Genomic DNA, 26517 nt, shown 5'->3' with positions numbered 1-26517 from the left:
GCAAATGATAAAACAAATAAGGGTTTAAAGTATAAGATAGTAAATTAAAAACAGTTTTTAAATACTGTGCTGATAGTAGTCAGAATATACTTTTATATTTGGATATTAAAAATATTTTACCCATGCTAGAAAGAGAATTACTTATTTATTTTCTTTGAGTTTTAATTCTTTGGGGAAGGTCCACTAATTTCTGAATCTTTTTATTTTCTGTACCTTTTGCACACCGGACAACCAAAATTTGAATTTCAGAATTAAGCGACATGTTACCTTTGTATTTTCTCAAAAAAACACAGAGATATAGAACCAAAATAATGACATATTAAGATAGCCAAGAATACAGCTTAAATTTATACTTACATATATTTCCAAATATACAATGTTAAGAAGGTAATAGGAATAGTTATATATTGTGAGAACAATTGTAAATAAAGCAGAAGATTTTTTTATTAATGATGTTGTGTATTTAAAGTTCTAAAATGAGCTTCATATTTAGCTTTGATTTCTTGAAAAGCCTTTATGGGAGCAACATATGCTGCCCTGATAACCTCTGCTTCCTCTTCTGTAGCATACTGCATCAGTTGATACAAGTTTTGCTCATTATGTCTAGTTGTTAATGAACAATTCTTTGCATACTCAAATGCCTCTATGGCATACCCACGCCCAGTGCTCTCCCTTGTGCCATCAATTGACATAGTGTTGTCATTAACAAACTGCTCACCAGAAATTGTGATTGGCAGCACATTATTTGCAGGAGCCACAGACAAGAAAGCAAAGCCTGACATATGGATATGGAGCAAATGCATATGCTTACAAGGCTTCATGTACCTAGCCCAAGAATAACACGTACAAGAAAGAACAACATTGTTGTTAACTTCAACTTGATAGGTAATACCATTTTCGGTAAACGAGTCAATAAACTAAAACCCGTCTTCAAGAATATCATCAGTGTCATCAAGAGTGTCGTTCAGAGACATTGCTTTTGACGGGCTAACAATCATATTAGCACGCATGTATGCTGGAACAGCTTCAGCAGACATCTCTCTCTTCCTTTGTTGTCTTTGGGCAGCTGTCATTGGGCCACTGCGCATATTGATTCTGATACTCTCCTTTTTGAAGTAGAACTCTACTTCGTTTGTCAGTATGAAAATCAGTCAATCAAATCTTTTGTTGTGACTGCGGCCTAAAAAATGAGTTTTTAGCTAGTTGTGCCAAGACTTGATGTAGTTGTTTGTTAGCATGTGAGAGAATTCAAGCTGATGAAAAGCTCTACTCCAAACACAATACTTAGCCATGGTATACCAGTTGGTCTCAAAGTATCGGACAAAATCAGGTTGACTTTGCTGATATCTTCCAATGAAGTCAGCAATCTTGTCAAGAAATACAACTATATGCTCTTCATACATGATATGCTTAAGAAAAGTCAGCATTTCTCCTTGAACCAAACGGTTTTGAGCAGCAGTATTTCCTGTCTTGACTTTCAGGTTTAGTTGTCTGTACCATGCTTGACTGACATGAAAAAGACAGTATTGGATCTGGCATCCAGGGAAGATTGCCATGAGTGCATTTGTCTCAGCATCACTACAGTCAGTAGTGAACTGCTGGGGGTTTACAACCAACTGATTGACTTTCAAGTGCTTCAACCATTGAATAATTGGACCTAAGGAATGGTCATTGGTCAGCATGTATGCACAGGGGAAACCACGATCAAGTTCTTCATCACGAATGACAATAGTATAAAGAATGTCATTTGATTTTTGAGTGATACTGTAGGTGGCATCCATACAGAATTTTGCTGCAGCTTTTATCTTGATTTGCTGGAAAGGCAAGGTAAATCTACATGCATACAGGCTCTCATCGTTCGAATATGTCTGCAGGTTACCTTCAAAGATAATAAAACCTTTGGGAGAAAGTTTTTCAGTAAACCACATCTTCATAGACTTAAAGTCGTCCTTATGCAAATGAAAGATTGTTTGGTTGATCTAAAGTTCAGATACATCAAAACAACTGTTAATATTCAGAAGTTAAAGAATAATTGCAATGTAAAACTTACTGCAAGTATTTTGTTGTAAATATCAAAGTAGTTGATTTTACGTCTATTGAGAGAATACTCTTGCTGGTCGATGTCGCAAAGAATCTCAAGTCTGATTTTTCTAGCTGATGAGCCTGGACTGGCTGTCAAACGGGCAACAATATCATCAACACGACCTCGAGTTAAAGGAATAAGTCCAAGATCGGTTTTAATATCCCCAGGAATATGGTTGGTGTGGTTGGCAATAAAATCAAACACGTAAACATGAGACTTGTCAGCATAACAAGTAATAGTGAGAGTTGCCTTACAGCTGACTTTCTTCGATTTACGTTGAATTGGATGCTTTTCTCTGCTTTCAGGTTCATAGCTTCCACCTCTATGACAGGAGTATACCTGGGAGAAGAGCACACACTTCTTCTTGGTGATATCAACAGCGGAACTATGTCTATTAGGATGACTGATAATCCACTTGACGCAGCATTGTTCTTCAATTTCTTGTTTGCAAAGTTCTCATTCAGAAGCAAAAACACAAACAATGTTAGACTTCAACTTCATAACATTAGAAATTGTCGAAGGTCCCAATGCAGATCCAATATCTCTCAGGGTTCTGACAGGTGCTGCTTCAAGTGCTGCCTTTCTCAAGGCTTGTTGTTCTCTTCTTGTAAGTATTACTTCAGATATTGGTGGTGTTTCAGTAGTGTATTAAAATAGAGAAAAAGGGGTAATTATTATTATCCTTAGAGCCAAAAAAAAAGAAGGAAAGCCGGTCACATTATCTTGTCCAGACGGACTTCAATGTGCAAAAGGTACAGGAAATAAAGGATTTTCTAATTTCTTCCTTGATGAGATTGAATTGAACATAGCTTTGTAGCTTTTACAAACAGTGCTTTTGAAGTGTGGCTTTTATTAAAACTTTTTTTATTTATTTTTTCCCTTGCTCCCATTTATTTTGAATATAAATATTATATTATAAACACAAGTTTTACAATGTCTAACACTATCTACAATTTGTTTAATGTGCAGAATGTATTGGTCAACTCGCCTTTCAGAGAAATAAAAATGTTTCTATTAAATACAATAGTGTCAGTTAGAGCCAGTGAATGACAAGAATGTCTTGATTTCATTCACGAACTTTGTTCAACAAAGTAGGCGAAGAAAAGAGATTTGTATATCTCAAGCAATTTGGTGTTTTTAGAGACAGCATGGTGTCATCATGGAGGCAAATACAAAACAAAGCGTACTTACTGTTTAGCACAAAAGGATTTGAAGCATTGTGGATGTTCTGCTCTTCTTCACATTAAGCAATATGTCAGCTCAGATGTTGTTACTTTTTGCATGTCAGCAGATCATACAAATTAGATCTTAGAACTTTGTCTTTGTCTTCTAAAGCTGTCAAAATGATTGAGAATCTTCTTAAAGGAGGAAGCAATTATAGAAATACTAGAATTTCTGTTCTAAGACGAATTGAGGAATGGGGTGTAGATGTTAGGAAGCCTAACTATGAGGATATGTATAACAGAATGAGAAAGATATGTGATTACATATTAAGAAAGTCTTTAAACATGTGTTAAATAAAAATATAGATGAAGAATTTGTTATACATGTTTCATTCAGATGAAGAAAGATCTCTAGCAATCTGAATGAATGAAAAGTTGCCCTCCCAAAACTACTGTATCTTCACTGCCCAGCTATCATTCTTCAATACCTCTTTGTTGCCTTTTGCATTTGGGTTCTAATCACCCTCTCAAATTGCACTCATGACAATTTCCAAGTCGATTTGCATTGATACTACTTATGGAATCTCTGCAAGAAGTATGGAAGTTCTTTACTCAATTGTCACATGCCATCCAGAAACAGGCAAAAGTATACTGATAGCATACATGTTCACAAATGATCATAGTGCTGCCTCTATAGATTAATGGCTGGTACATCTCTGCACAAATAGTGGATTTACACTTACAAACATCACTATTGATTATAGCATAGCTGAGATCAATGCTATTACAGTAGTGTTGCCTCAAACTGCAATTCACTTTTGCAACTTTCATGTTCTTCGTGCCTGGCAGCAAAATCTTGACAGCAAAGTGAAATCAGATGTATTATACATATCAGAGCAGCTTGGAAAGTACAAGCAAAAATTAAAGAATGGTCTGAAAGATATTCTTGTTGAATCTGATGAGGAGACGTTCCTGGAGAAAATTGACTACTTTACAGAGCATATTTTGAGTCAAGGTCAATTTCTTCAATATTTTGAACAAAGGTGGGCAGGAAAAATGGAGTTGTTAAAAAGATGTTAAAGACTGTACATACAGTCCAGCCATCTACAATACCTGACCAACAATTATATTGAATCATGATACAATCAGCTCAAGACGATATATATAAATCTTGTGCGTGTTAGAAGACTAGACCATTTGGTTTTAATTTTGACAGATGATTTTGAATTTTTCTATGATGAAGAAGTAGAAAGAATTCACGTCAACAATAGAAGAATGAGGCCAGTTGAGAACAAGCTATCTCAACACTCTTATGCAGCCTCTCAGATTCAAGAGGACATACTCTCTACTATGATTATCAGCCCATCTGGTGAGATTAGAAACAGTATGAATGACTCTGATGGGGAGTGAAAGATCAAGTCGTTCATGTTGGAAGATTTGTGATATAGTGTCTTTGTAATCAATAACTTGATTCAAACATACTCTTGCCCAAGATTTTTGACATGACAAATTCCTTGCAAGCACGCATATTTGTTGAAGAGATTTGCCAGTCTTGACTGTGCATACTTTTTGCAACAAAAGCAATATTGCTTGCAATTGCAATTACTCAAGATGCCAGTAGAAGTAGATAAGAAAAGAGGTGTGGAGGATGAAAGTAAGAGAAGTAGCCAGAATCTGTCATATTCTTGTCAGCAATTTATGACATGTGCATTGCCACTTTATCATCAAAGAGAAGATATGGAAGTAATGATGAATATGTCAGAAGTTGACATTGGGAAAGTAGACTTGATAAACAACATATTAGAAGAAGTACAAAAGCAGTTGGATCTCATCAAAAGTATGAACTTGTCACTCTTTAGAAACTTGAACACACAAAAATAATAAAAAAAACAATATTATTTATTGAAATGTATTTTGAAAAAAAATTAAAAATGCTAAAAAATATATATATTGTAATGACTTTGAGGGACTGAGTTTAGAAGTGAGACTAGTTGTAAAAAACTAGATGATTTAGAAGAGGTTTTTGAGCTTGAGAAAGATGGAGCTTTATTGACAACAATTTGACGAGTATTTATACTGATTGAGTGAAGAGATAAATAAGAAATGGAGAAGGTAGTTTATGCATGCAGTTACGCATGCTAAACAGCTTAGAAGAAGTAGAAGAACGCAGAGGGATGATTCTGGCAGGAGCATATGCAAACAGAGAGTACCTCAAGATACTAGTAGAGATGGGGTTTGTAACGGGACTTGTTCTTGAACATAACAATATATGAAACTCTAAAAAGAAAACAAAAGTAAAAGCTGTCACAGTCTCTATATTTCATGTTTAATTCAATCTCATCAAGAAAAAAATAGTGGACCTCCCCCCAAAAAATTAAAACTTAAAGGGAATAAATAAGTAATTCCCTAGAAAGCAGGTATAAAAATTGCAGTCTTTAAAAATATTATTTGTTTTTTAAAAAAAATATACTTCTAAAATAGGAACATTATTGTTTTTTAATAAAAATTTCTTTATTGAAAAACAATTCCAAGAGCACCTACAGTGATTTCCAAAATTCAAAAAAGATTATTTTGCTTTAAAATCTATATATTTTACCCCTGCTAAAGAAAAGGAGTTAAATCTTTTTAAATATCCATATATAGTAATTTTAATAATTCCTATCAACACTGCCTGTAAAAATAATCTTGTTTTTTTTGTAATATTTCATTTTCTAGAATTTTATATATATCAAAGCTAATATTTTTTTAAGTAGGCAAACAATATGTTATTGTAAGCAAAAACCATTATCTTAAGCAGTATATTTTGTACTTTATTAACAAGAAATGAGAAAGATAATTAATTTTAATATGCTATATGTTCAAAAAGAATCCTACCTCTTGAGTGTAGTATTGATTACAATACAGACTTGAAATTATGTAAATATCATCTATATTTGATAAATTGCACTATTCTGAATATGGTAGGTGCTCACAAAGTGAAGTGTCAATTGACCAAAAAGTGTCAATCAACTAATTAGGCAATAGAACAAAAATACAAATATAGATATAATTCACGTAATAAAATGTTGGTATTAGAGAGCTTGCTATCTGGATTTAAATACTGTATATCAAAAGTAGCAAGAGTTTTATATCTGTGTCTAAATTATTCAGCAACTTAAAATAGGGAGATGATTGTTGTGATGAGAGCAAAAAAACAATCATAATGATCTTATTAACATATATTTTTATGGATAATTAGCCAATACAATATCTATATTAATATCTTTTTTATATATTATGTTTTGTTTCCAAGGTTTTACTGCTATTTAAGAAGATTTATATTATATTTACTTGTATTTGAGCTTATTTTATTAAAATAAGCATATTCAAAGAACAGCTTAATATGTTTACTACTTCAATAATGTGCTTAAGAAAACATATACGTAAAATTCGCCATAAGTAAGAGTTTGCAGAGGTATGGAGAACATTTTAAATTATATAGCCAATTAACAGACATAGTTTAACACATGAGTTTACTATTTTGATAATTATATTCCAATCGTTTAGAGCAGATACTCTGGACAAACAGTTGTGTAGAAGTACAGATACTTTTGTATTAGAGCAAGCTTATTTTTGGTAGTTTATTTTTTATATTCTTTCTTTGGCTTTAATGTTATACCATGCAATCTTCTCATAGCTGACTACTTGCCTTTCTTATGGTGAAGTGTAACTTTTGAAGATTAACTTTCTTTTACTAATTATGAGAGTGTTTTTGAGAGTAATAAAGAACATACTAACTTGTATATAAGAGTGAAATAGGTGAAATGGGAAAAATTTAGCAAGAATGCAAAAGACAAATGTTCTTGTTTACATTACACTCTTTGATGTGTTATGTTAATAATTATTATCAAGGGGTGAGGATTTCTAAAGATTTCTCTGGACATTCATTTTTAATGACCGACGCTGGAATAACGGCCAATATCTTAGGTTCCCACCCGAAATAATTATTTCTTTTCAATGAAGGTCACCACGATTAATTTTTTTCCATAAGTTATATGCAGCCTAATAAAACTTTATTAAAAATTCGGTTTTTTTACACATATCTAAAAAATATCATTATATTTTTATATATGTTCTTTAACATATTAATGAAGAAGCAGGTTTCTTTTATTAAGTACTTGTCTTGTTTCTCATATATAAGTGCAGCAATATCTTAATATCGGAGTTTCTCTTAATCACCTATTACTAAGCATAATAAATTACAATGAATTTTCTGGCAACATTAATATAAGTAGCATGTAAAAGTGCTACCTTTTCATCTTCCCAGATCTTTTAATATCTACTCAAAATGAATCCAAACGCTCCTAGCTATTCCGCCGCAACTTCTGATGTGAATGTTAGAATGATGGAGGCCCAGGTGTCTACTTCTCGCGAAGCTGAAGTTAACAGACCAGAGAACATAAAGAGAAGCTATGCTTCTAAGCAAAAAGAGTATAAAGATTGGTATGATGAAGCTTTCTCGAGCATTCCCCTTGAAAATCACTACACTGTATATGGAGATAAGCTCCATTTGTTTCTTAAAGACTGTGTAAGTTTTTTGCTGTTGTTTGGAGATATATTTTGTAAGTAATTGAATTAATTATCTTTTCTTCTGTTAGGTTGTCAACCGAACCTACAGAAGAGACACTGGAAAAACTATCAAGTATGGAACTGCAATGGCCTATCTTGCTGCTATTGTGGATATGTACCAGAAGCAAGTTAAAGTCGGTGTGAACAACCACCCTCACCCTTGCAAGGCTTGTATCCAGCTGTTGGACAACATGAAGTTCAACAATGAGTGTGCCCGTCATGCTGAAAACCAGGACCGTGGCCTTGGAACTCTGGTGGATGGATACATCACAGAGAACGAGATTGCTAGCATTGTTAGCTATTATTTCTTGAGATCAAGCAGAGGTGACCTGAGAAATGTGGTGTCTTTTCTTCTGTCGCATTTTTGTATGCTCCGTGGCAAATCTGCAAGAAAAGCCAAATTTGCCAACCTTCAGACAGTCATGTTGGATCGTGAAGGACCTTCCAAATGCCCTGCCTTTGTCTTGGTCTTAAAGCAGGGAAAGACAAACCAGTTCGGACGAATTGAGCTTGCAGCCTGCTTGAGAAATTCCAAGGTTGAGATTTGTCCATTCATGGCACTCAGATGCTATTTCTTCTGGAGATGGCATATTGATGGTGAGCAGTTTCCATCTTTTGAAACATCCGAGGAATGGTTCAACCATAAGTTGCTACGATCTGGGCAGGAACCAACCAGGGAAATGCCTTACTACACTCATCTTGAAGCAATCAACAGGGCATTCAAGGCCTGTGGAATCGTTTCTATAGCAAAGACCCATGCTGCCCGTGGATCATCAGCAAGAATGGCTGACATGAGTGGTGCTGACGAGTCGGATATCAGAAGGCAGGGTCGCTGGAATAGCAGCACAATGAATGGTGCATACCTCACCAATCTTCCGAGAGGTGCGATGCGTACTATGACTGGATTTCCGTCAGCTGAGAGGCAGTTCTACTTGCCAAGAGCCCAAGTGAAACCAGCTGAGTCGCTCCAGTGCAAGGTTTTCCCAATGGTAGACTTTTGGTACGACAGGATTTTGTCAGGAGCATGCCAGCAAACCGCAGCTGCACATGGGTTTCTGGAGCTTCTGAAGCAATTAAGAATCACTTTTCTACAGGATTCTGTGTTAATGATGAGCAAAACTCCAGGGCACCCATTGTGGCAGCAAGGTGTATTCCATGATCCCGAATATATCGAGTTCAAGAGGTAAAAAAAACTAATATATAATACAGTGAAAAAAATAGTTCTAATATATTTACATGTCAATGTTTTAGATCAGTCGAGGCTTTTGTGGAGACAGATGTTGAGCCTACTGACATTCTTTTGCAGAGAGCACTTCCTCTGATGGCCAGAAAGTTGGCTGACATGCAGAATGCGAACAGCGGGTTTCACAGAGAAGTTCTGTGGGAGTTTGGTGTTCTTCACCAGAAGATTGACGACTTGGTATCTGGGAGAATCCCTCTTCGGTCCCTTCAAGAAGATGGAGGGGAAAGAGATGGAGCTAGATCAACAGAGGTCCAAGCATTTCCAGTCCCGGCCAACAACTCTGAACCAATTTCCCAGCTGCCAGACATACCTGTTTGGTATAGAATGAGCAGAGGTGTGCAGACGGTGACTGACTTGTGGAGAGAATGGCATGTGGGACTCTCTGACTGTGTCTCCATACACGAGATGGAGACGAGGTACAGCATTGCTTGGAGAAACAATGATCGACAGTTCTTCAATAGATGTAAAAGAATTGTCGATTGTATTAAGGAATATATGGTTGACAATTCCGTAAGTGAAGAAACAGCAGTCGAACTTGCAAAAGAAAACCAAAGAAGAAGACGAAGAACTCTGGACTTTTTGTCTAAAAATTCAAGCCAAATCTTTCAATGATTGTAAAAATAAAAAAAAATATATCTTGTTTCTTTTTATGATATTCAGTTAATGCTGCTATTAATTTAATAGCTTCCCATTATTTTCTGGTACCATTCTTGCTATATTCTACTTTATTAGATCAAACAGCTATATGTAATTAAACATATACTTAAAGAATAATACTTTATCCAATTCAATATCAGCTTTTTGATAAATATAAGAGAAATATAGATACTTTTAAAGCTTCTACTCACGTTCATATATATATATATTTATAAGAATTTGAAAGAATCTCTTGTATGTAAAGAAATATTTTGTTTTGATCATTTTTTTGTAATGAGCAGCATATTTTTTTGGTGAAAATTACCTATAAAATTCGGTGTTCTAATGATTTTTTATTTTAAACAAGTCACTGGTTGGCTCGTTGTCTGAGTCTGTAACCCCACTAAAAACTCTGTGATAACTCCTTAATATCATATCAAATATAATGAGTTTTAAGGTGCTCTCGGAATTGTTTTTCGATAAAGAATTCTTTATCGAAAAACAATAATATTTCTTTTTTAGAAGATTAATATGTGCCAAATATAGATGTCATGTAATAAATAATATGTTGGTGTTATAGTCAGTACTATACTCCAAAGATATAAACTTATTTGAAAGCATATTAAAGGAATACTTTTTCTTGTCACTTTATCACTATGAGGAAGCATGTAATATTCAACTTCAAGTAAAGCACTTGGTATAAGATAGCATACCATATATTATTTTGAGTAGAAATTACTGGTTTGTATAGCAAATAAGACCCTAAAAATAATATATAACAGTAAGATAAAAGCGATTCTCAAATGATGTTCTGATAGTAGTAAAAATATACTTCTATATTTGGATATTAAAAAAATTATCCCTGTTAGAGCATCTCCAGCAGTATCTAAACCCAAATACTAAATATCCAAATTAAGATTTACCGTGCTAGTACAAATAAAGCAATTTAGTATGAAGAATATCAAGGTCACTCCAGCAGTTTCTTAACACAGATTCTAAAGAGCTGATGATTTTGGTGAGGTTTTTCCTAAAGTCTGAGATTTAAAATTGAAAATTCAAAGTCACAATATAAAAAATGGAAATTTAGCAAATGATAGAATCTAAACAAATTCTGAGAAAACCTACAGAAGTTTAGATTTTGATTCAAAAAGTTTAGATCTAAATTCCGGATTTGGGTATTTAGATTTTTGTTTAAAAACTGCTGGAGACGTTTTTTTTGGAAAATCTAAACACCAGTTTCCTAATTTGGATATTTAGTATTTGGGTTTAGATACTGCTGGAGATGCTCTTAGAGAGCAGGTATAAAAAGTACGGTCTTTAAAAATATTGTTTCTTTTTTAAAAAAAATATATACTTCTAAATGCTAATTATTTGGGGCAGACACTTTTCCTCTTGGGCACGACATTTCTCTGGAGCACTACGTTTATTGAATCTCCGCCTTTCACCATTTACCAGCCTCATAAAAAGTGACTTAGTGTCTAGCATCCAGCAATTTTATCTGGTCCCTAACCATCAAAAGTAGTTTATATGAGTAAAATCAATCTATCAAAATATAAATAATTTAATTCATGAATAAAGTACATCTTTATTTAATATAACGGAATTTCTAGGTGTACTTAAGTAGTAATCATATTAATATTTCTATTTTTTTATGCAGTATATACAAAATATACAATTTGTAAACGTTGTACCCAAGAGGCAAAACGTTGTGTCCCAAACGTGGCTGTGTAAGAAACGTCATGCTCAAGAGGCAAAATGTCGTGTCCCAAACGTGGCTGTGTAAGAAATATTGTGCTTGAGAGACATAACGTTATGTCCTAAATATGGCAATAGAATAATTGCATTCAAGAAAACTATTGATGCAATATTTTACTTATTGAAAGTAAAGCTTCTATAAGTATAATTATAGAGATTTCTAGAATTTTACTTTACATTTTAAAGAGTTTATATTCAATGCAATGTCTTTTTTATTGTAGTTCTTATGCAATAAACGCACAATATAAAATAAATAAATAAAAATTGTGACCACACCTATTTCTGTAAAAACAAAAGATCTATTTGGTTTCTATCAACAAATCATATACCTGCTGTTGCTGATGAGTCATTTTTTCACGATTTAACTTGAGACATAAATCATATATTTTCATTTTATGTGATTTAAGTGGAAAAGATTATAATCCATATAATTTGTGTTATGTATGAAGTAAAAATAAGATATAAAATAAAACAAGTGCAGACGAGAGTACAGTGATGTAGTGATCCAGACACTCGGATGTTGGATTTATCACATATAAGAACATATTCATATTGGGATAGCATAGTAGCTATCATCTTGTCAGTATAAAATATATAGAAACGATTAAGTAATCAGCCCAATAATTATTACAATTAGTACTGTAGATAATATCTTAAAGATTGTTAAGATAATTATATCATACTGCTGAGTAAACTGTGTCAGATCGATATGGAGCTAATTTAGTAGGAAGTCCTAAAGCTCTAGTGTAAAAGAGAAAAGAATAGCTAAGAGCTAAAGAAGTACAATTTATGACTTGATGTCATAATTGTAACACTGACACTAGTTAAGCAGTAAATACACTCTAATAACCAAATATAGTAAAGGAAGAAAGCCTTAAGAAACTAAGACGTAATGACAAGAGCAGATTGTGTTTTCTTATAAAAAGGGACACTTTTTATTTATGAATAAAGAAAACTGATATACAGTCTCAAAGTATTTCTATACGTCTCTATTATCAAATATTTTATTTTTCTATTGTTTTGTACCTGAAATACCACAATTGAGACTTTGTTTTATTAGAAGAAGTGAAAGAATCAGAAAGGAGATGCTCTTCTATTGCTATTTGTATTGTGCGTTTATATAGACATTGTATTTAGCTTGGAGATGATATGATGATATCATGTAATGTCTGTTTCTCTACCATTATCTTCTATGATTTAGTTCTTATGTTTTTAGTGTTATTGACTAGAGTCTTAGTATTTGTCTTAGTATGTTCTTTATGTAATTTCCTTGTATAAGGGAAGATATAACTTTTAGTATTGTTACTAGTTGTGGGTAACTCAATGTACGTATTTATTGAGTGTCTGTACTTTTAGTTTAAATCTACGATTATGTTAGATACAACAATTTGCATTTTTTTCAAAAACTTTCATAATAGATATAAAGGTAATGAAGCCTTTTATGCCTAAAAAAGTTTTCTTAGCAGTAAAGCTAATATATTTTTACAAAATTCTTGTTTTTATTTTTTATTTTTTATTTTTATTTCTTCTGTAAAAACTCTTTCTATCATTTCCTTGCAACATGTACATGAGATATTTTATCAAAAATACAAAAAATGAAAAGTATTCATATAAGACCAAAAAAAGTTTTTAATTACATATATTCAGATAGCATATGAATCCAGTAAAAGTTTCATAGAGAACAAATAAGAAAAAAGTGATTCTACAAGCAAATACAATATTTTATTTAATTGAAAAAAGCAAATTTTTGAGATAGTACATTAGTTTTCTCATGATCGACCCTTTCAATTCAACTAAAAATTTTAGAACATATACATATATCTATATACTATTTGGATCCAAAGTTATAGAGAGCCAAGACTTGAATTGATAAAATAAATAGATACAAATGCATAATATAACATATTCGAAGATAGTTTGGCTCCATCTGTGTAACACCATCCGATATTTATGATTTTTAATTCGCTGGTTATAAGTGTAACTCGAAGGGTAAAGTACTTCCCATGAATGATCTCTAGAAAAAAACAGAGCGGAGAGTCATTTAACCCACAAGTGATAGATAGCTTATGTTGATGCAAAGAAACAAATTGATAAGATTTATAAAGATTTAAAAAAGATTTTCTAGCTAATAAAATATAAAAGTAAATGAGTAAATAAATAAGAAAAGATCTAGCTAATAAAATATAAGTAATAAAGTATAATTAAAAGAGTAATAAAATAGAAAAGAATATCAAAAAGAAATTATTTTGGAGTAAGATCAATTGGTTGATCTAGATCAGAATGGAGAGAGAGCATGGCATTTTAGCGATCATACTTGTTAAATTCTTTGAACTTATTCCAGTAAGTATCAAAGTTATCATCAATCTTATTTCTGGCACAACCTAAAAAAATAATTCAGGAACGGTTGGCTATTTTCTAGAGATATTATGAGAAAGGTCAACTGTTGTCCAGTGATTACTGTTAAAATGATTAAAAATCAGAGGTTGTCGTTGTTTGGTTTTGTTGTTGGGAAGGGCGAATGGGAGAAAGGTTGTTTAGGGGGTGTTGGGGTTGTCTGAGTAGATGCAGACTGGTCGTGTATATGTGTCCGCAGCTAGTTGAGCACAGTCGGATGTGTTAAACCACATATTGGCGTCTGAACATACTGGGATGAAGTTGGTGTTGGTGTTGGTGTTACTGGTGTTGCTATAATCGAGTTGAGAGCCATGTTGAATGATTTTTTCTAGTTGGCTTGTGTCAGTGCCGAAGGTATTTGTGTACAATGTTTTGTATTTCAGCAGGGTGGCTAGCATATCTCTTTTTACAAGTGAAAACTTATTTTAATCTTTGTAGATCAAGTGGGCAAGGACCTGAAAACCACACCACCTGTCAGCAGTAGGGCTAAACCCACCCTTGACATCATCGACTATCTCATGAGAGACAGGAAAACCAGGCTGGAATTTGACCCTCTTGCCAACAGAGGTGCAATTATCATACTGGTAATCTTCTAGGGTGGTGGTGGGTCTTTTGAACCCATTTTTTTGGGAGGCATCAACTAAAAAGTATATAAGTATAAGACGATAGTTCTCTTTATGGATTCAATTACACTGTAAAATAAGAAAGCATATTACCTGGGTTGAGAGACTCTTGTTTTATTTTTGTTGTTTTATTTTTGGTGGCATCAACTAAAAAGCATATTCGTGTAAGACGACATCCCTCCACATAAATTCAATTAAAGTAAAATAAAAACACATCTTACCAGGGTCAAGAGGCTCTTGCTTTATTTGTTTTATTTTGTTTTTGGTAGCATCAACTAAAAAAACATGAAAGTATAAGATGGGAATCCTTTCTCATAGATTCAATTACATTGTAAAATAAGAACACATCTTACCTGGGTCGAGAGGCTCTTGTTTGTTTTTGTTTTGTTTTTTGTTTTTTGTTTTTTGTGTAGCTGCAGGCTTTCCCTTCCTCATTTTAGCTCTCAGTCTAACCATTGCCTTAAGGTCAGCCTAGTACTTCAAGATACATATTAATACTTTGTTATGTTATTTTTTTTATCTTACATGACCAGACAAAACACTGATCTTTCTCCAGTTTGCCCAACCAAAGTCTTTGGGGAGATGCTTTGGACGTGCACTACCCTTCCGTTTGCCAGGGTACTTGATTTTTTCTAGGGCTTGAAAGTTAATTGAAGGGTGCTCAGTTTTGCCTTCGAATTCAGAAGTGACCTTCTTGATCTTATTCAGGAGGTTAGTCACTTGCTGGCTGCCCTCACAGGACTGAAACAGTGACTCGAGTTTAATTACTTCCCCCCTCCACACCTCTGGTCTTTCCTCAAGCTGGAAGTTTTCCCGACAAGTGTTGTCCCTTGGCTTTACATTACGAGGATCAATAACCCACCTTTCAGGGATATCAGAAATATAGATATCCCTTCCAGCAGGCAAAGAATGGCGACAAGGTAGACCATACTGGAGCTTGTTCATGCATTCACAAACAATACTGCTTTTACATTTCAGTCGAACCTCTTGGTCTATTACCAGTAAAGCTCGCTTTGAGACCTTCATGAGCAGTCTAGACAAAAGCTTGTTTCGTCTAACAAGAGGGTCAACCGTGGTAGATTCCCTGATCTCCACATTCCGGAAGTCTCTCTCAAGCCTCTCAATATATCTTGAAATATTTTCAAAGGCGAGATCCAGAGAAGCTATTGCAGATATACCTCTCTTTAAGGCTTGATGGGCACTTTTCACTCTTTGAGATGTTGTCCATCAAAAATGCATTATCTTCTGAGTAAGATAACCTGCCCACTTCTCTTGGCATGTAATCCACCTGTCATGAAAATATGCCAAGACTGGCGCTTTCACATTGCCATTTTCTACTTCGGAACCAGCAGATACAGCATTGAACTTATTCAGCGCCCAGTCAAACTCCTTCTTACTTTTGCTATGGATCATATTGGATATATATCCCGTCAGCTCTTCCTTTTTTTGTACTGAGCCAACTTTTCCCGAAAAAGCCTTTTCCACACTATTCAGCATGTGCCAGTAACAAAGCAGCTTGCTGTTGTTTGGAAACACAACATCAAGAGCGTTCATAAGTGCAGCACACTTGTCTGTCACAAAAACTGTGCTAAGAGCCTTGTCTTCAAAAACAAGTGCCTTGAGTTGCTGGAGGAACCAAAGATATGTGCCTTGCTGCTTGTTAGAGACCCAGGCAAAGGTAATGGGAAACGATTTGAGAGTTTCTTCTCCAAGGTTGTGAATACCTTCCACGCAAATCAGCGGCATTGACAAGTTATTGGTAGAATATGTAGCATCTACCACCATAACTTCTGAGAAGTGACGAGCTCTCTCCGTCATCTTCTGATTGCTAAAAAACACCCTCTCCAGCAAATTGTTCCCGTTTACATCATAATGCACCTGGTAACCTTTTGCTTCCATCATCTTAACAAGTCCAGTACCCACATTCTGGGCAACAGTGGCAGAAACTCGAGCAAAGGCAGCCTTGATATTGTTGATATCGCTGTTGTATCCAACATAATCATGGATTCAAATAGAGCGCACAGACAATAAGACAAAGACATATTTAATAAGCGACCAGTATCAATTATACATTATTTCTCACACTATCATTAAATAAAGAATATACCGATAACAAGGTCACACACCTTAGTCAACATCACTAATCACTCAAACAAGAGCGTGGGTAATAACTTAACAATATATTATCTATGATATAAGAAAACAGACATCACATGATATACTCATATCATTATCCTAAATACACACGCAATGTCTATATAAACTCACATAGCAAATAGCAATAGAAGATCATCTCTCTTTTCATCAATAAACAAAGTCTCACCGTACTTCTTGTCTGCACTTTGTTTTTTCTTTCTTTTTCTAAAAACATAACACTGGCAACCGGATTGGACTTGGACCTCTGAAGTACCCAGGTTGGCAACCTTAACTGTGACCATGCCTTGTGAATCGAATTGGACTAGTCCAGCAGCAATAGAGCAGAGACGGGATGAGAACAGCTTGGGGCTGGTTTCTACATACATCAACTTGTTGATGAGGCCTTGGACCATGTGATAGCAGTGGGACATGGCTGGCAAGTGGACGTGTCCAGTTGCTTGTATGGCTGATGGAGCTTGTGTGGTAGGCCGGGTAATGGTATTACACATGTCAAACTTGATACTGTCTGCAGAGGTATCAATCACTGCTGACAGATGCTTCAAGTTGGGGTATCCCAAGATGATATTGTGAGCCAGTCGGTCCACCACTTGGAAGGTAAGTTCCAGAGGGCGCCCAAGGAGAGTGACTGGAAGGGAGACAGTTCTGTGAGAGCATGCCATAGCTCCAGCAGCAGTGTTGAATACAATGGACTGATCAGGATCGACCTCAGCGACTACGCCTTCCAACGCAGAGGCACGGATTGCAGTGATGGTGGATCCTGTGTCTACAAGCGCAGACAAAGCCTTGTTCTGTATGACATATGGTACTGAAGGCCCTGCTGACGTTGTGGGCTGAGAGGAGCCGGTAGTGGCCAACCAATCAGGTGTGATGGCGGTGGCCAGAGGGGGCTCTTCTTTGACTATGGCAGGTTGATAGGTAATGGCAGCAGAGTGAGAAACCCCAGGGCAGTCCTTGTTCCAATGGGCCCCTTTGCAGTAACCACAGATGGGTCTCCCGTCTGGTCCCCATAGACATGGGACTCCATCGTTAAGACTATGTTGCTTGGGCCGTTGAGGAGAGGCAATCGCGGCAGAACAATCCATGGGCTCAAATTGGCAATGGAAGTTGCGAGCGCGTGGGGGTGCCAAGTCACCAATGCGGTCCTCGAGCATTACGGCCTTCTCATAGACAGTTTCCCAGTCATCCAGGCTGTTCAGTGTGGGTTCAATCAATTGACGAAGGGGTGGCTTGATGTTTTTGAGGAAGATGTTCAGGATGGTGCGGTTGGATAGGCGGCCAGAATCCGGGATGTCATTTGCCAAGGTAGCAAATTTGACTTGAAACAGCCAGATGGATAGGTTTCCCTGGGTAGTGGCCTGGAGTGCCCGGCGTCATTGAGCCTTCTCGATGTCCAGGTCTAGACCATACATGCTGATTAGCAGGTCTTGGAGCTCCTCCCAGTTGTTACGACAACTGGAGACGCAGATCCACTCGACAATGTTGGGTGGTAGGTAATGGCAGAGAAACTTGCCCAGGAGGTCGGTGGGAACCCCAGCCAATGTTGCCTCAGTGCGGTATTGGTGCAACCACGAATTGATGTACATGGAGGGTTCGTAGGTGGGAACCGAGAGTGATTTGGCTGCAGAGGCCAAGTAAAGGGCGGCGAGCATGTCTGCAGAAGACATGCTTGGAGGCGTGATGCCTGAGAGAGGGGGTGCTGTGATGGTTGGGTGGTCCAGAGGAGAATCCTGGCCGTTAACCTGGCTGGCCCAACGAGAAGGGTTGTGAATGCTGTCAGTGGACATGGGGGTAGAAAAGACAAGAAAATATTTAGACGAGGGGGGTGGTAGAGCAGAGACAGAGGAAAAGTAACTTCTCCACCATGTAATGATCAGCAGTCTTTAAGATGTGATAATATCCGTTTTAGGAAACGGAGTAGAAGAAGTAAGAGGAAGAAGAGTTGAGCTTGTGAAAGATGATGTTTATTGACGAGAATATGAAGCTATTTTATATGAAAAGACTACGGATATTGATGCAGACAGAATGATGAAGAGAGAGAGTATTTTATGCACTCGTATGTATCTTCTTGCAGTAGTCCCTTACTACTGCAAGTAGTGCATCTGTGACTCTCAGTCACGACAACATTTCTGTCTATATTAGTACATTAGAAAAGAGATTGGTAAAACAAAATTGCACAAACTTCCCTAATATCCTTTCATATCAAGACCAATGGGAGAAGGTTAAAGCTATTATCCGCCGCCTTGCCAAGCAACATTCACATCAATCAACTACATGGCAGGTTCAGTAAGAGAAAGCTCTCCAAAGCAAATGTAACCATCTCATGCGCGAATATAATATAGACCATATACGTGATGATCAGCTCCCTGTCGTTGAGCACCAACTCCAAGCCGTACAACATGAGAATGTTGAGATTTTGGCACTTCGAGCAAGCAAACATTGGTGCAAGCAGGGAGAATTCTCTGCTGGATATCTCAAGTGAACAATCATGTCTCGTAATATCCACAAAGATATCCCTTTTCTACAGCACCACAGCACAGATAACATATGTGTGACTCCTGATTCCATGACTGCCACTGCAAACGCCTTCCATACACAGCTCTACACTGATGAACCCATAGACCACAGAGCTATTGATGAACTCCTGCCATATATTCCACCAGGACTGGTCCTATCAGAACTTACCCGGGAGTCAATGGCCACTCCATTTTCCATAGAGAATATCCGTGGGGCATCTAAACGATCACCACACCATAGCAGCCCAGGGCCTGACAGACTACTGTATGAAATTCTGTCTCTTGTATTTCTTGAAGAAGATTATTCCAGTCTCATAACTAACATTTATCAGGATGCGCTCAACCACGGAATTTTTCCTGACTCATGGAGCTCCACTTGCCTGTCTTTGTTGCCCAAGAAAGGCGATCTCTCTAGCTTGAAGAACTGGCGGCCTATTGCTTTGATTAACACGGATGCCAAGGTCTTCACTTATTTGCTCAATAGCTAGGTGAGAGACGCTTCGCATAACCCCATCAACCGCTTCCAAACTGGCTTTGTGAAAGAAAGATTTATTGCAGACAATAGTCTCATGGCGCGCATAATCATGGAGGAGGCTGGACACACTCAGTCAGATGCTATAGGAATCTTACTTGACCAAGAGAAGGCATATGACAGAGTCCACCCGGAATACCTTCGTCGTATCCTTCTTCACTTTCGGTTACAGCATCTATTGTACATTGTATTACACATATATTCTTCTCGACCAACATATCGGTCAATGTCAATGGCTTCCTATCTACTCCAATAGCCCAACGTCGAGGTCTGCGCCAGGGAGATCCGCTCTCACCCGTCCTATTCAATCTCGTATTCGAACCATTCCTTCGACGAGTAATAGGGGACTCCAACATCACAGGTCTTTTAGTTCCCACACATAATTTATCCGCAAATCCGCCCCCTCCGATCAAATGCCTAGCATACGCCGACGATGCTCTTATTTTCTTGAACTCGTTTTCTGAACTAGGCGCCCTTTATCAGCATCTGAACACATACTCTCGCGTCTCGAATGCAAGGAGAAATCTACACAAAACGCAAGCCTTTTTGTTGTCAGGATCTCCTTTACCACAGTGTAAATTCTATTTTGAGGGCCGGTCCATTACATCCTGGCACGATCGCACATCACCTACCGCACTGACGTATCTTGGCTTTCCTCGGACATCATCTATTGCCCAACGAGACATATTCTGTTGCCAGCTTATCCAAAAGATAGAACACCTCTGTCACATTCATTCTCAACACTCATTTTCTGTCAGGGGTCGAGTTACGGTGTTAAACTCTCTAATTCTATCCAAGATTTTGCATGTCCTTCGTGTAACTCCTGTTCTTGCTTCATTCTTTGACAAGTTACGCTCATGTATAGGACAATTCCTGCGTCGCGGCATGTTTCCTTTGATTAGTTTTTTCAAAATGTGTCGCCCACGTTTGACGGGTGGTCTAGGTATTCTTGAGCCACAACTGCAACAAAAAGCTCTCCAGATGCGATGGCTACAGCCCAGTTTAGACCAGCAGTCGACCCAATCTTTTGTAGCACAATGGATAAAAGCTACTTTGCGACAATGTACCCCAAGTGGAGACATTCGCCTGTCTATGATGTTTGCAAATTTACACCCTGCTAGATTGAAAAATGTACAAAGTGCGTTTAATACTCTCCTAACTACGACTGATGCCATTCCACGGAATTATTCCACCATAACTCCCACTCCAGCTACATGTCTGATCTTGCCCATACTCGATATCATACAGTTCTCTGATCAATCTATTTGTCTTACCAAGGGTTGGCGAAAATTGCGCGTTTCTTACGCTTTCATTTACGATGAGTCCCTTCAAGCTCTTCGTTCACGAGTCCCTTCAGAACGCCTTGGTTCCAGATACATTGTCGCCAAACTCCTCCGTAACCTTCAGAACGCACGGGTCAATCTCTTGCCATTCTTCTGGCGTAAACACTACCACCCCTCGAACATCCTGAATTTACTCGCACTCTCCACCCAGAGCTCGTAATCGCATATCCATTTGTTGCAGCACTGCCCACTGGTTGCCGGTATCTCAAAGACTTCCACACCATTCACTTTCGCAAAATTTGGCAAATCAATCCGCCCTTGTCTAACCACGTCTCTACTCTTGCACCGACTCAATGGGAAAAAAAATTGGGATTTTTCCATACACTACTCTGTACGAAACATTTGGTACCGCGCACTACATCAATCCTTGTCCTGTAGCTCACACCTCCATCGCATCGCTCCCACAACCTTCCCGTCTCCGATGTGCGCCTTTTGCAGCAATGGCATTGATAACATAGAGCACTCTCTGTATCTGTGTCCTCTTAAGTGGCCGGTTTGGTTCAATGCCTGGCTGACTTACTTTGGATATCAACCTGAACCATTTGATGTTCATCGCGCGCTGTTTCACTTGGATCTTCCTAATTCAGCCAATTTTGAACACTATCTTGACCCGAGCCAGGCCATTAGCTGCATCATCTTATCTCTGTGGAGAGCTCATTGGCAAGTGATTTTTGACTCTGCGCCTTTTAACACACAACATGTACAATCATCTGTAGGGAAAATTTCTACGTCTTTTGCTCAGGAACTAGATCTCTCATAGATTACTTTTAGTTTTCTCTTCTCTACTTCACATTTCCAAAAAAAAAACTGAAAACTAAAAACTAAGAACCAAAAAAAAATTGGGTTCCTTTCACTAACACTCAATAAAATCCAAGGACTCGTTCCTCTCTACAAACAAACAAAAAATACAGTAATCAATAACAGGTAGGAGGTGAAAAAGTGGGGAAGTCAATTTCACCCTCTTGGGCACCTCCCCCCGCCACCTGGGCGGCTTCCCAGGGAGTCCCCGGGGGCACCTATTTATTTCCCGTAGGGTAATGTATAGCATTATCTACCCAATATACTTTAAGAGTTGATACGTTATTCAGTGCTTGTTTTTTTTATAAAAGAAACTACATTTTATACTTTATACAATGAAAGTAAAATATGGCTCCAAATGGGCTAGATATTGATAAGAAAAATTATATGCATTGAAATTTTTGGTCTGCTTTGGTATTTAGTTGGGGGGATTTTTTCAGTAATCTTTGACGATCTGTAATATTTGGTGTAGGCTGAATTTGGTTTTTTCTTAAAAAAAAAAGAGAGAATGAAATGATGGAATGTTGTGGTGTGTATGCATTTGTATTTTTACATATAGACATGTATATATATATATATACATATATATTTGACGATGTGTATTGTGTATAGAGGTTCAAAAGAACTATTAGGTAGAATGTAAGTAATGTATGTAGGAGTATATATATATATATATATATATAAAGAAAAACACATACATACACACATATATATATAGATAGATAGATAAATAATATATGTGTATGTGTAGTAGTTGTAGTTGTAGTTATGGTTATGTTTGATGATGTCTAATGATGTGAACCAGGTTCAATGCGCTATAAAGTTTTACCACCATTGGAAGCTTTCTGAATATGAGGTAGTGCTAGGTGAGTTCAGTATAGCATTAAAGTTGTTTTGGCGGTGTTCCCAATCAATGCAATCTCGTAAACTATCGGAAATACTATTAGAAGTGCTATCAGAGGGTTTTACAAGGGTGGCAGTGATTCTTATCGGGCGCGTGGTAGTGCATTGGCTGACAAGGAGGCGAGACAGCAGGGAGGGACAACTGGGCCTATCGGAACGCACAATTTGCTTTTTGAATTCGCGTTGATAAGCGGATTCGCAGTCATCTGAGACTGTAACACATTCATCATCGTCCTGCCAAACGTCCTCGTTGTCTTCATCAATATCAGCATCACTTTTTTCTGCTTCAAAGGAATCTTCATCTTCAGAGTCTTCGTTTGAGAGAATAAAAAATTTGCTGTTACGCTGGGTGGGTCGTGAAGGTAGTGAGGTAGGTTTGATGATTGGTGCAGAAGAAATACAGTTGGTGGGTGGTGTAAGGGACAATGGAAGAAAGGTTGTTGGAGGTTGTGGCTGTGTTTGATGAGTGGGCGATCCAAGGTAGGTCAGCATACGTTTAAAGGAAGTTGGTGAAACATGTTTTAAAGGTTTTGGGTCTATTGGTATTGAGGGTCCAACTGTGGAAGCTGGGCTAGGTAAAGCAAACTCTTGTTCGTCTATTGGTGTAGTCGGTTCGTTTACTGAGCATGGTCTATCATTGGCAACGACTGATTCTCTGTACCAAAGGCGCCAACTAAGGTTTTCTAGACGACGGCCATTTTCAAGATTTTCTTTACATTTTGAAAATACTGTTGATTGATGAGAATACGTTTTTTCTTTTTAAAAAAATAGACAGGAATTGTATACCTGTCCACATGCATGAAAGACTATCGGTTGTGATGGAATCCAGTTTATGAATATTGGGCATGGCTAACGAAAGCATCGGTAGCTCTAGTGTTCGGACCATATCGTAAAAGAAGTGTAAAGAGAGAAAGAAAATAAATAAATAAAATTCAAGCTGCCCCATGAATTAAGTAGGAATTTTTATTTTATTTTATTTTAAAACAAAAAATACAATTTAATTGGCCTATTTTAAGATTTTTTTTTGTTAAAAAAAATAATAAAAAATATGGGAATTTGTATAAAGCAGGATGAAACTTTAAAGCAATTATATATTTATTTGATGAACATTTCAAAAACAAAACAAAAAAACGTAAATAATATAAATGAGATCATCACCATGACACTCACAATACATTGTCCTCCAACTACAGAAATATCTTTATCATTTTGATAGGCAACCAATTACTACGCAATTTTCAAGAGACATTTTTTTAAGTATTTATTTATCTTATGTAATAAAAATAAAAGTACGACAACGCTGCCAAGATCGTCCATATCATTTGAAACAATATTTGAGATTTTCATTTTACAGTAGACCATACAGAACAACAAGGCCTATTCATCCTAATCCAATAAAATACGTTACTATTGTACTTGAAACATTGAGCTATATAATTGTAAGTATTATATCATTTTAAAGAAAAATGATTATGTTTATGATTATGCTAATCATGATTATGCTAATCATGATTATGCTAATCATGATTATGCTGCTGCTGATGCCAATGATTCTGATGACTGTAATTCAATTGAGTGTATTTACTTTTGATAGACACACAAAAGAAAAAGCAGCTCAATATTTTCTTTCTATCAAGTTTATAAAACCAATTTACACAAATTCCATAGACATTTAGTTTAAAAGAATAGTATCGCCTCTCAATACCAAGGCTATGTATCTAGTATGATTGGCTTTGATTATACTTTCGATATACTTGAAAAGAATAAATATTCAATGGTTCTTTCATATGGGCTTGTGAAACTTTAAAGGAAGGAAAAACCAAAACCAAACCCAAAACCAAGAAAATAATCAAGAAATTGAAACATGCACTTGCAAGATTTAATGGTATATTTAATTATTTGACAAGGTGACACTCGCCTTTTCTATCTTCCTCCCTTTCTCCCTTTCTCCCTCATATCCCGCATACTGCGGATATTGCTAATCTTTGCATCAAATGCGCATAGGAATGTTTTATAGCTAAATTATGTACAATGCACAGACATTAAAGATAAGTTTATATACTAGGCAAAATATAGAAAAACCGAATATACAAGCATAAAAAAATTGATATTGTGCTTGAGGTCGTTCAATTTATGGTTACTCAGAAATTAACGATACCGATAACGATAATAGCAGAATAGCAAAATATTGTGAACAGTTGAGTTTTATAATTGAAACAGATGTAGAGTCATTTTTATTTTATTTTTAATGCAAAGAGAAGAAATGTAAAAGATGTGGATAAAGAAAATGGAAAGTTGAACATTAAAAGAAAAAGAACAAAAGAACAGATATAATGTATTGACTTATTCCCACTCGATAGTAGCTGGGGGCTTGGAGCTGATATCGTACACCACACGGTTTACACCCTTAACTTCATTGATGATACGGGAACTAATACGCTTGAGGCAGACAAACCATTCTGCGCTGGCAAAGATATCAGCAGTCATGAAATCCTTGGTCTCAACAGCTCTGAGAGCAATGACCTGCTCGTAAGTACGCTTGTCACCCATGACACCGACGGCCTTGATGGGCAAAAGAGCGGCATATGCCTGAGCAATCTGGCGGTAGTAGCCATTCTTCTTGATCTCTTCAATGTAAATGTTGTCGGCAAGACGGGCAATCTCGACCTGCTCCTTGGTAACCTCACCCAAGACACGGATAGCAATACCTGGTCCAGGGAAGGGGTGACGCCAGACAAGTTCATCATCAAGACCAAGAATCTTGCCAAGAGCACGGACCTCATCCTTGAACAACTCGCGAAGGGGCTCAATGAGCTTGAGCTTCATATCCTCGAGAAGACCACCGACATTGTGGTGGGTCTTGATGGTAGCGGAGGGTCCCTTGAAGGAGATGGACTCAATAACATCAGGGTAGAGAGTTCCCTGGAGAAGGTACTCAATCTCACCACCACACTCCTTGTCAATGATGGCAGCCTCGGCCTCGAAAACCTCAATGAAGGTGTTGCCGATGATTTTACGCTTGGTCTCGGGATCAGTGACGCCCTTGAGACGACCCAAGAACAGATCGGCGGCATCGCTAACCTTAATGTTGATACCCATCTTGTCACCCAACATCTTCTTGACATTGGCGCACTCGTTAAGACGCATCACACCGTTGTCGACCAAGATGGCGTGGAAACGGTCACCAATGGCTTCGTGCATAAGTTTGGCAGCGACGGTAGAGTCAACACCACCAGAGACAGCACCAACAACACGACCGTGAGGGCCAACAATCTTTCTGATACGGGCAATTTCCTTATCAACAAAAGCATCCTGTGTAGATTTTTTTTAAAATAAAAAAAAGTCAGTAAATATGAAGTATATAAAAAATACTAATTTCTGGAATTTTTTTCAAATATACCCCCCCCCCCCCCCACTGTCCTCCTCTAACTCCTTAACTCTAATCATTGTGTAGCACGTAGGAACAAAAAAAATCTATGTAGTACACACATACCATAGTCCATGAGGCATCGGCGTGGCAAATGTTAACAACAAAGTTCTTCAAGACAGCCTGGCCATCGTCGGTGTGAGTAACTTCGGGGTGGAACTGGATACCTATAAAAATGAGATATTAGGAACAATCATTGCGTCTACATGCAGAAGATTACGCGTACCGAAGAAAGGCTTTGACTCGTGAGCAACTGCGGCAAAGGGAGCGGTGTTGGTCTTGGAAATAACCAAGAAGCCAGGAGCAGCTTGTGTGACCTGATCGCCGTGACTCATCCAG

At 37.1% G+C, this 26517-nt stretch overlaps 8 protein-coding genes across 8 annotated transcripts in view; 4 read left to right on the top strand and 4 right to left on the bottom strand.

The window, feature by feature from the left end:
- Positions 1-446: 446 nt before the first annotated feature.
- On the bottom strand, positions 447-1088 carry PHYBLDRAFT_140247 (hypothetical protein; the record flags this gene model as incomplete). Its single annotated transcript, XM_018430364.1, has 2 exons — positions 447-825; positions 925-1088. The coding sequence occupies 2 exons, from the start codon at positions 1086-1088 to the stop codon at positions 447-449; spliced, it is 543 nt and encodes a 180-aa protein (XP_018298283.1).
- A 111-nt stretch (positions 1089-1199) lies between these two features.
- On the bottom strand, positions 1200-3233 carry PHYBLDRAFT_140246 (hypothetical protein; the record flags this gene model as incomplete). Its single annotated transcript, XM_018430363.1, has 4 exons — positions 1200-1979; positions 2051-2497; positions 2564-2687; positions 3229-3233. 4 exons carry the CDS (start codon positions 3231-3233, stop codon positions 1200-1202), a joined length of 1356 nt encoding a protein of 451 aa, XP_018298282.1.
- A 553-nt stretch (positions 3234-3786) lies between these two features.
- On the top strand, positions 3787-4656 carry PHYBLDRAFT_140245 (hypothetical protein; the record flags this gene model as incomplete). Its single annotated transcript, XM_018430362.1, has 3 exons — positions 3787-3892; positions 4016-4261; positions 4463-4656. 3 exons carry the CDS (start codon positions 3787-3789, stop codon positions 4654-4656), a joined length of 546 nt encoding a protein of 181 aa, XP_018298281.1.
- A 201-nt stretch (positions 4657-4857) lies between these two features.
- PHYBLDRAFT_140244 (hypothetical protein) lies at positions 4858-5519 on the top strand (the record flags this gene model as incomplete). The annotated part of the gene is made up of 3 exons (XM_018430361.1): positions 4858-5083; positions 5213-5265; positions 5376-5519. 3 exons carry the CDS (start codon positions 4858-4860, stop codon positions 5517-5519), a joined length of 423 nt encoding a protein of 140 aa, XP_018298280.1.
- A 2054-nt stretch (positions 5520-7573) lies between these two features.
- On the top strand, positions 7574-11723 carry PHYBLDRAFT_163263 (hypothetical protein; the record flags this gene model as incomplete). The annotated part of the gene is made up of 7 exons (XM_018434766.1): positions 7574-7813; positions 7884-7927; positions 9106-9607; positions 10314-10418; positions 10991-11032; positions 11391-11512; positions 11675-11723. 7 exons carry the CDS (start codon positions 7574-7576, stop codon positions 11721-11723), a joined length of 1104 nt encoding a protein of 367 aa, XP_018298279.1.
- An 8896-nt stretch (positions 11724-20619) lies between these two features.
- Positions 20620-21810, top strand: PHYBLDRAFT_163261 (hypothetical protein; the record flags this gene model as incomplete). Its single annotated transcript, XM_018434765.1, has 2 exons — positions 20620-21123; positions 21232-21810. 2 exons carry the CDS (start codon positions 20620-20622, stop codon positions 21808-21810), a joined length of 1083 nt encoding a protein of 360 aa, XP_018298278.1.
- An 863-nt stretch (positions 21811-22673) lies between these two features.
- Positions 22674-23637, bottom strand: PHYBLDRAFT_163260 (hypothetical protein; the record flags this gene model as incomplete). The annotated part of the gene is made up of 2 exons (XM_018434764.1): positions 22674-23479; positions 23538-23637. 2 exons carry the CDS (start codon positions 23635-23637, stop codon positions 22674-22676), a joined length of 906 nt encoding a protein of 301 aa, XP_018298277.1.
- Positions 23638-24954: 1317 nt separating this feature from the next.
- PHYBLDRAFT_179449 (hypothetical protein) overlaps positions 24955-26517 on the bottom strand; it is a 2783-nt gene continuing 1220 nt past the window's right edge. The window contains exon 4 of the mRNA XM_018438146.1: positions 24955-26063. Within this exon, the coding sequence (XP_018298276.1) occupies positions 25095-26063 (969 nt within the window). The 3' untranslated portion in view covers positions 24955-25094. The remainder of the gene's footprint in view (positions 26064-26517) is intronic.

Source organism: Phycomyces blakesleeanus (genome assembly GCF_001638985.1).
Source record: "Phycomyces blakesleeanus NRRL 1555(-) unplaced genomic scaffold PHYBLscaffold_2, whole genome shotgun sequence".
In the NCBI taxonomy this organism is placed as follows: domain Eukaryota; kingdom Fungi; phylum Mucoromycota; class Mucoromycetes; order Mucorales; family Phycomycetaceae; genus Phycomyces; species Phycomyces blakesleeanus.
This window is presented reverse-complemented; position numbering and strand designations above follow the sequence as displayed.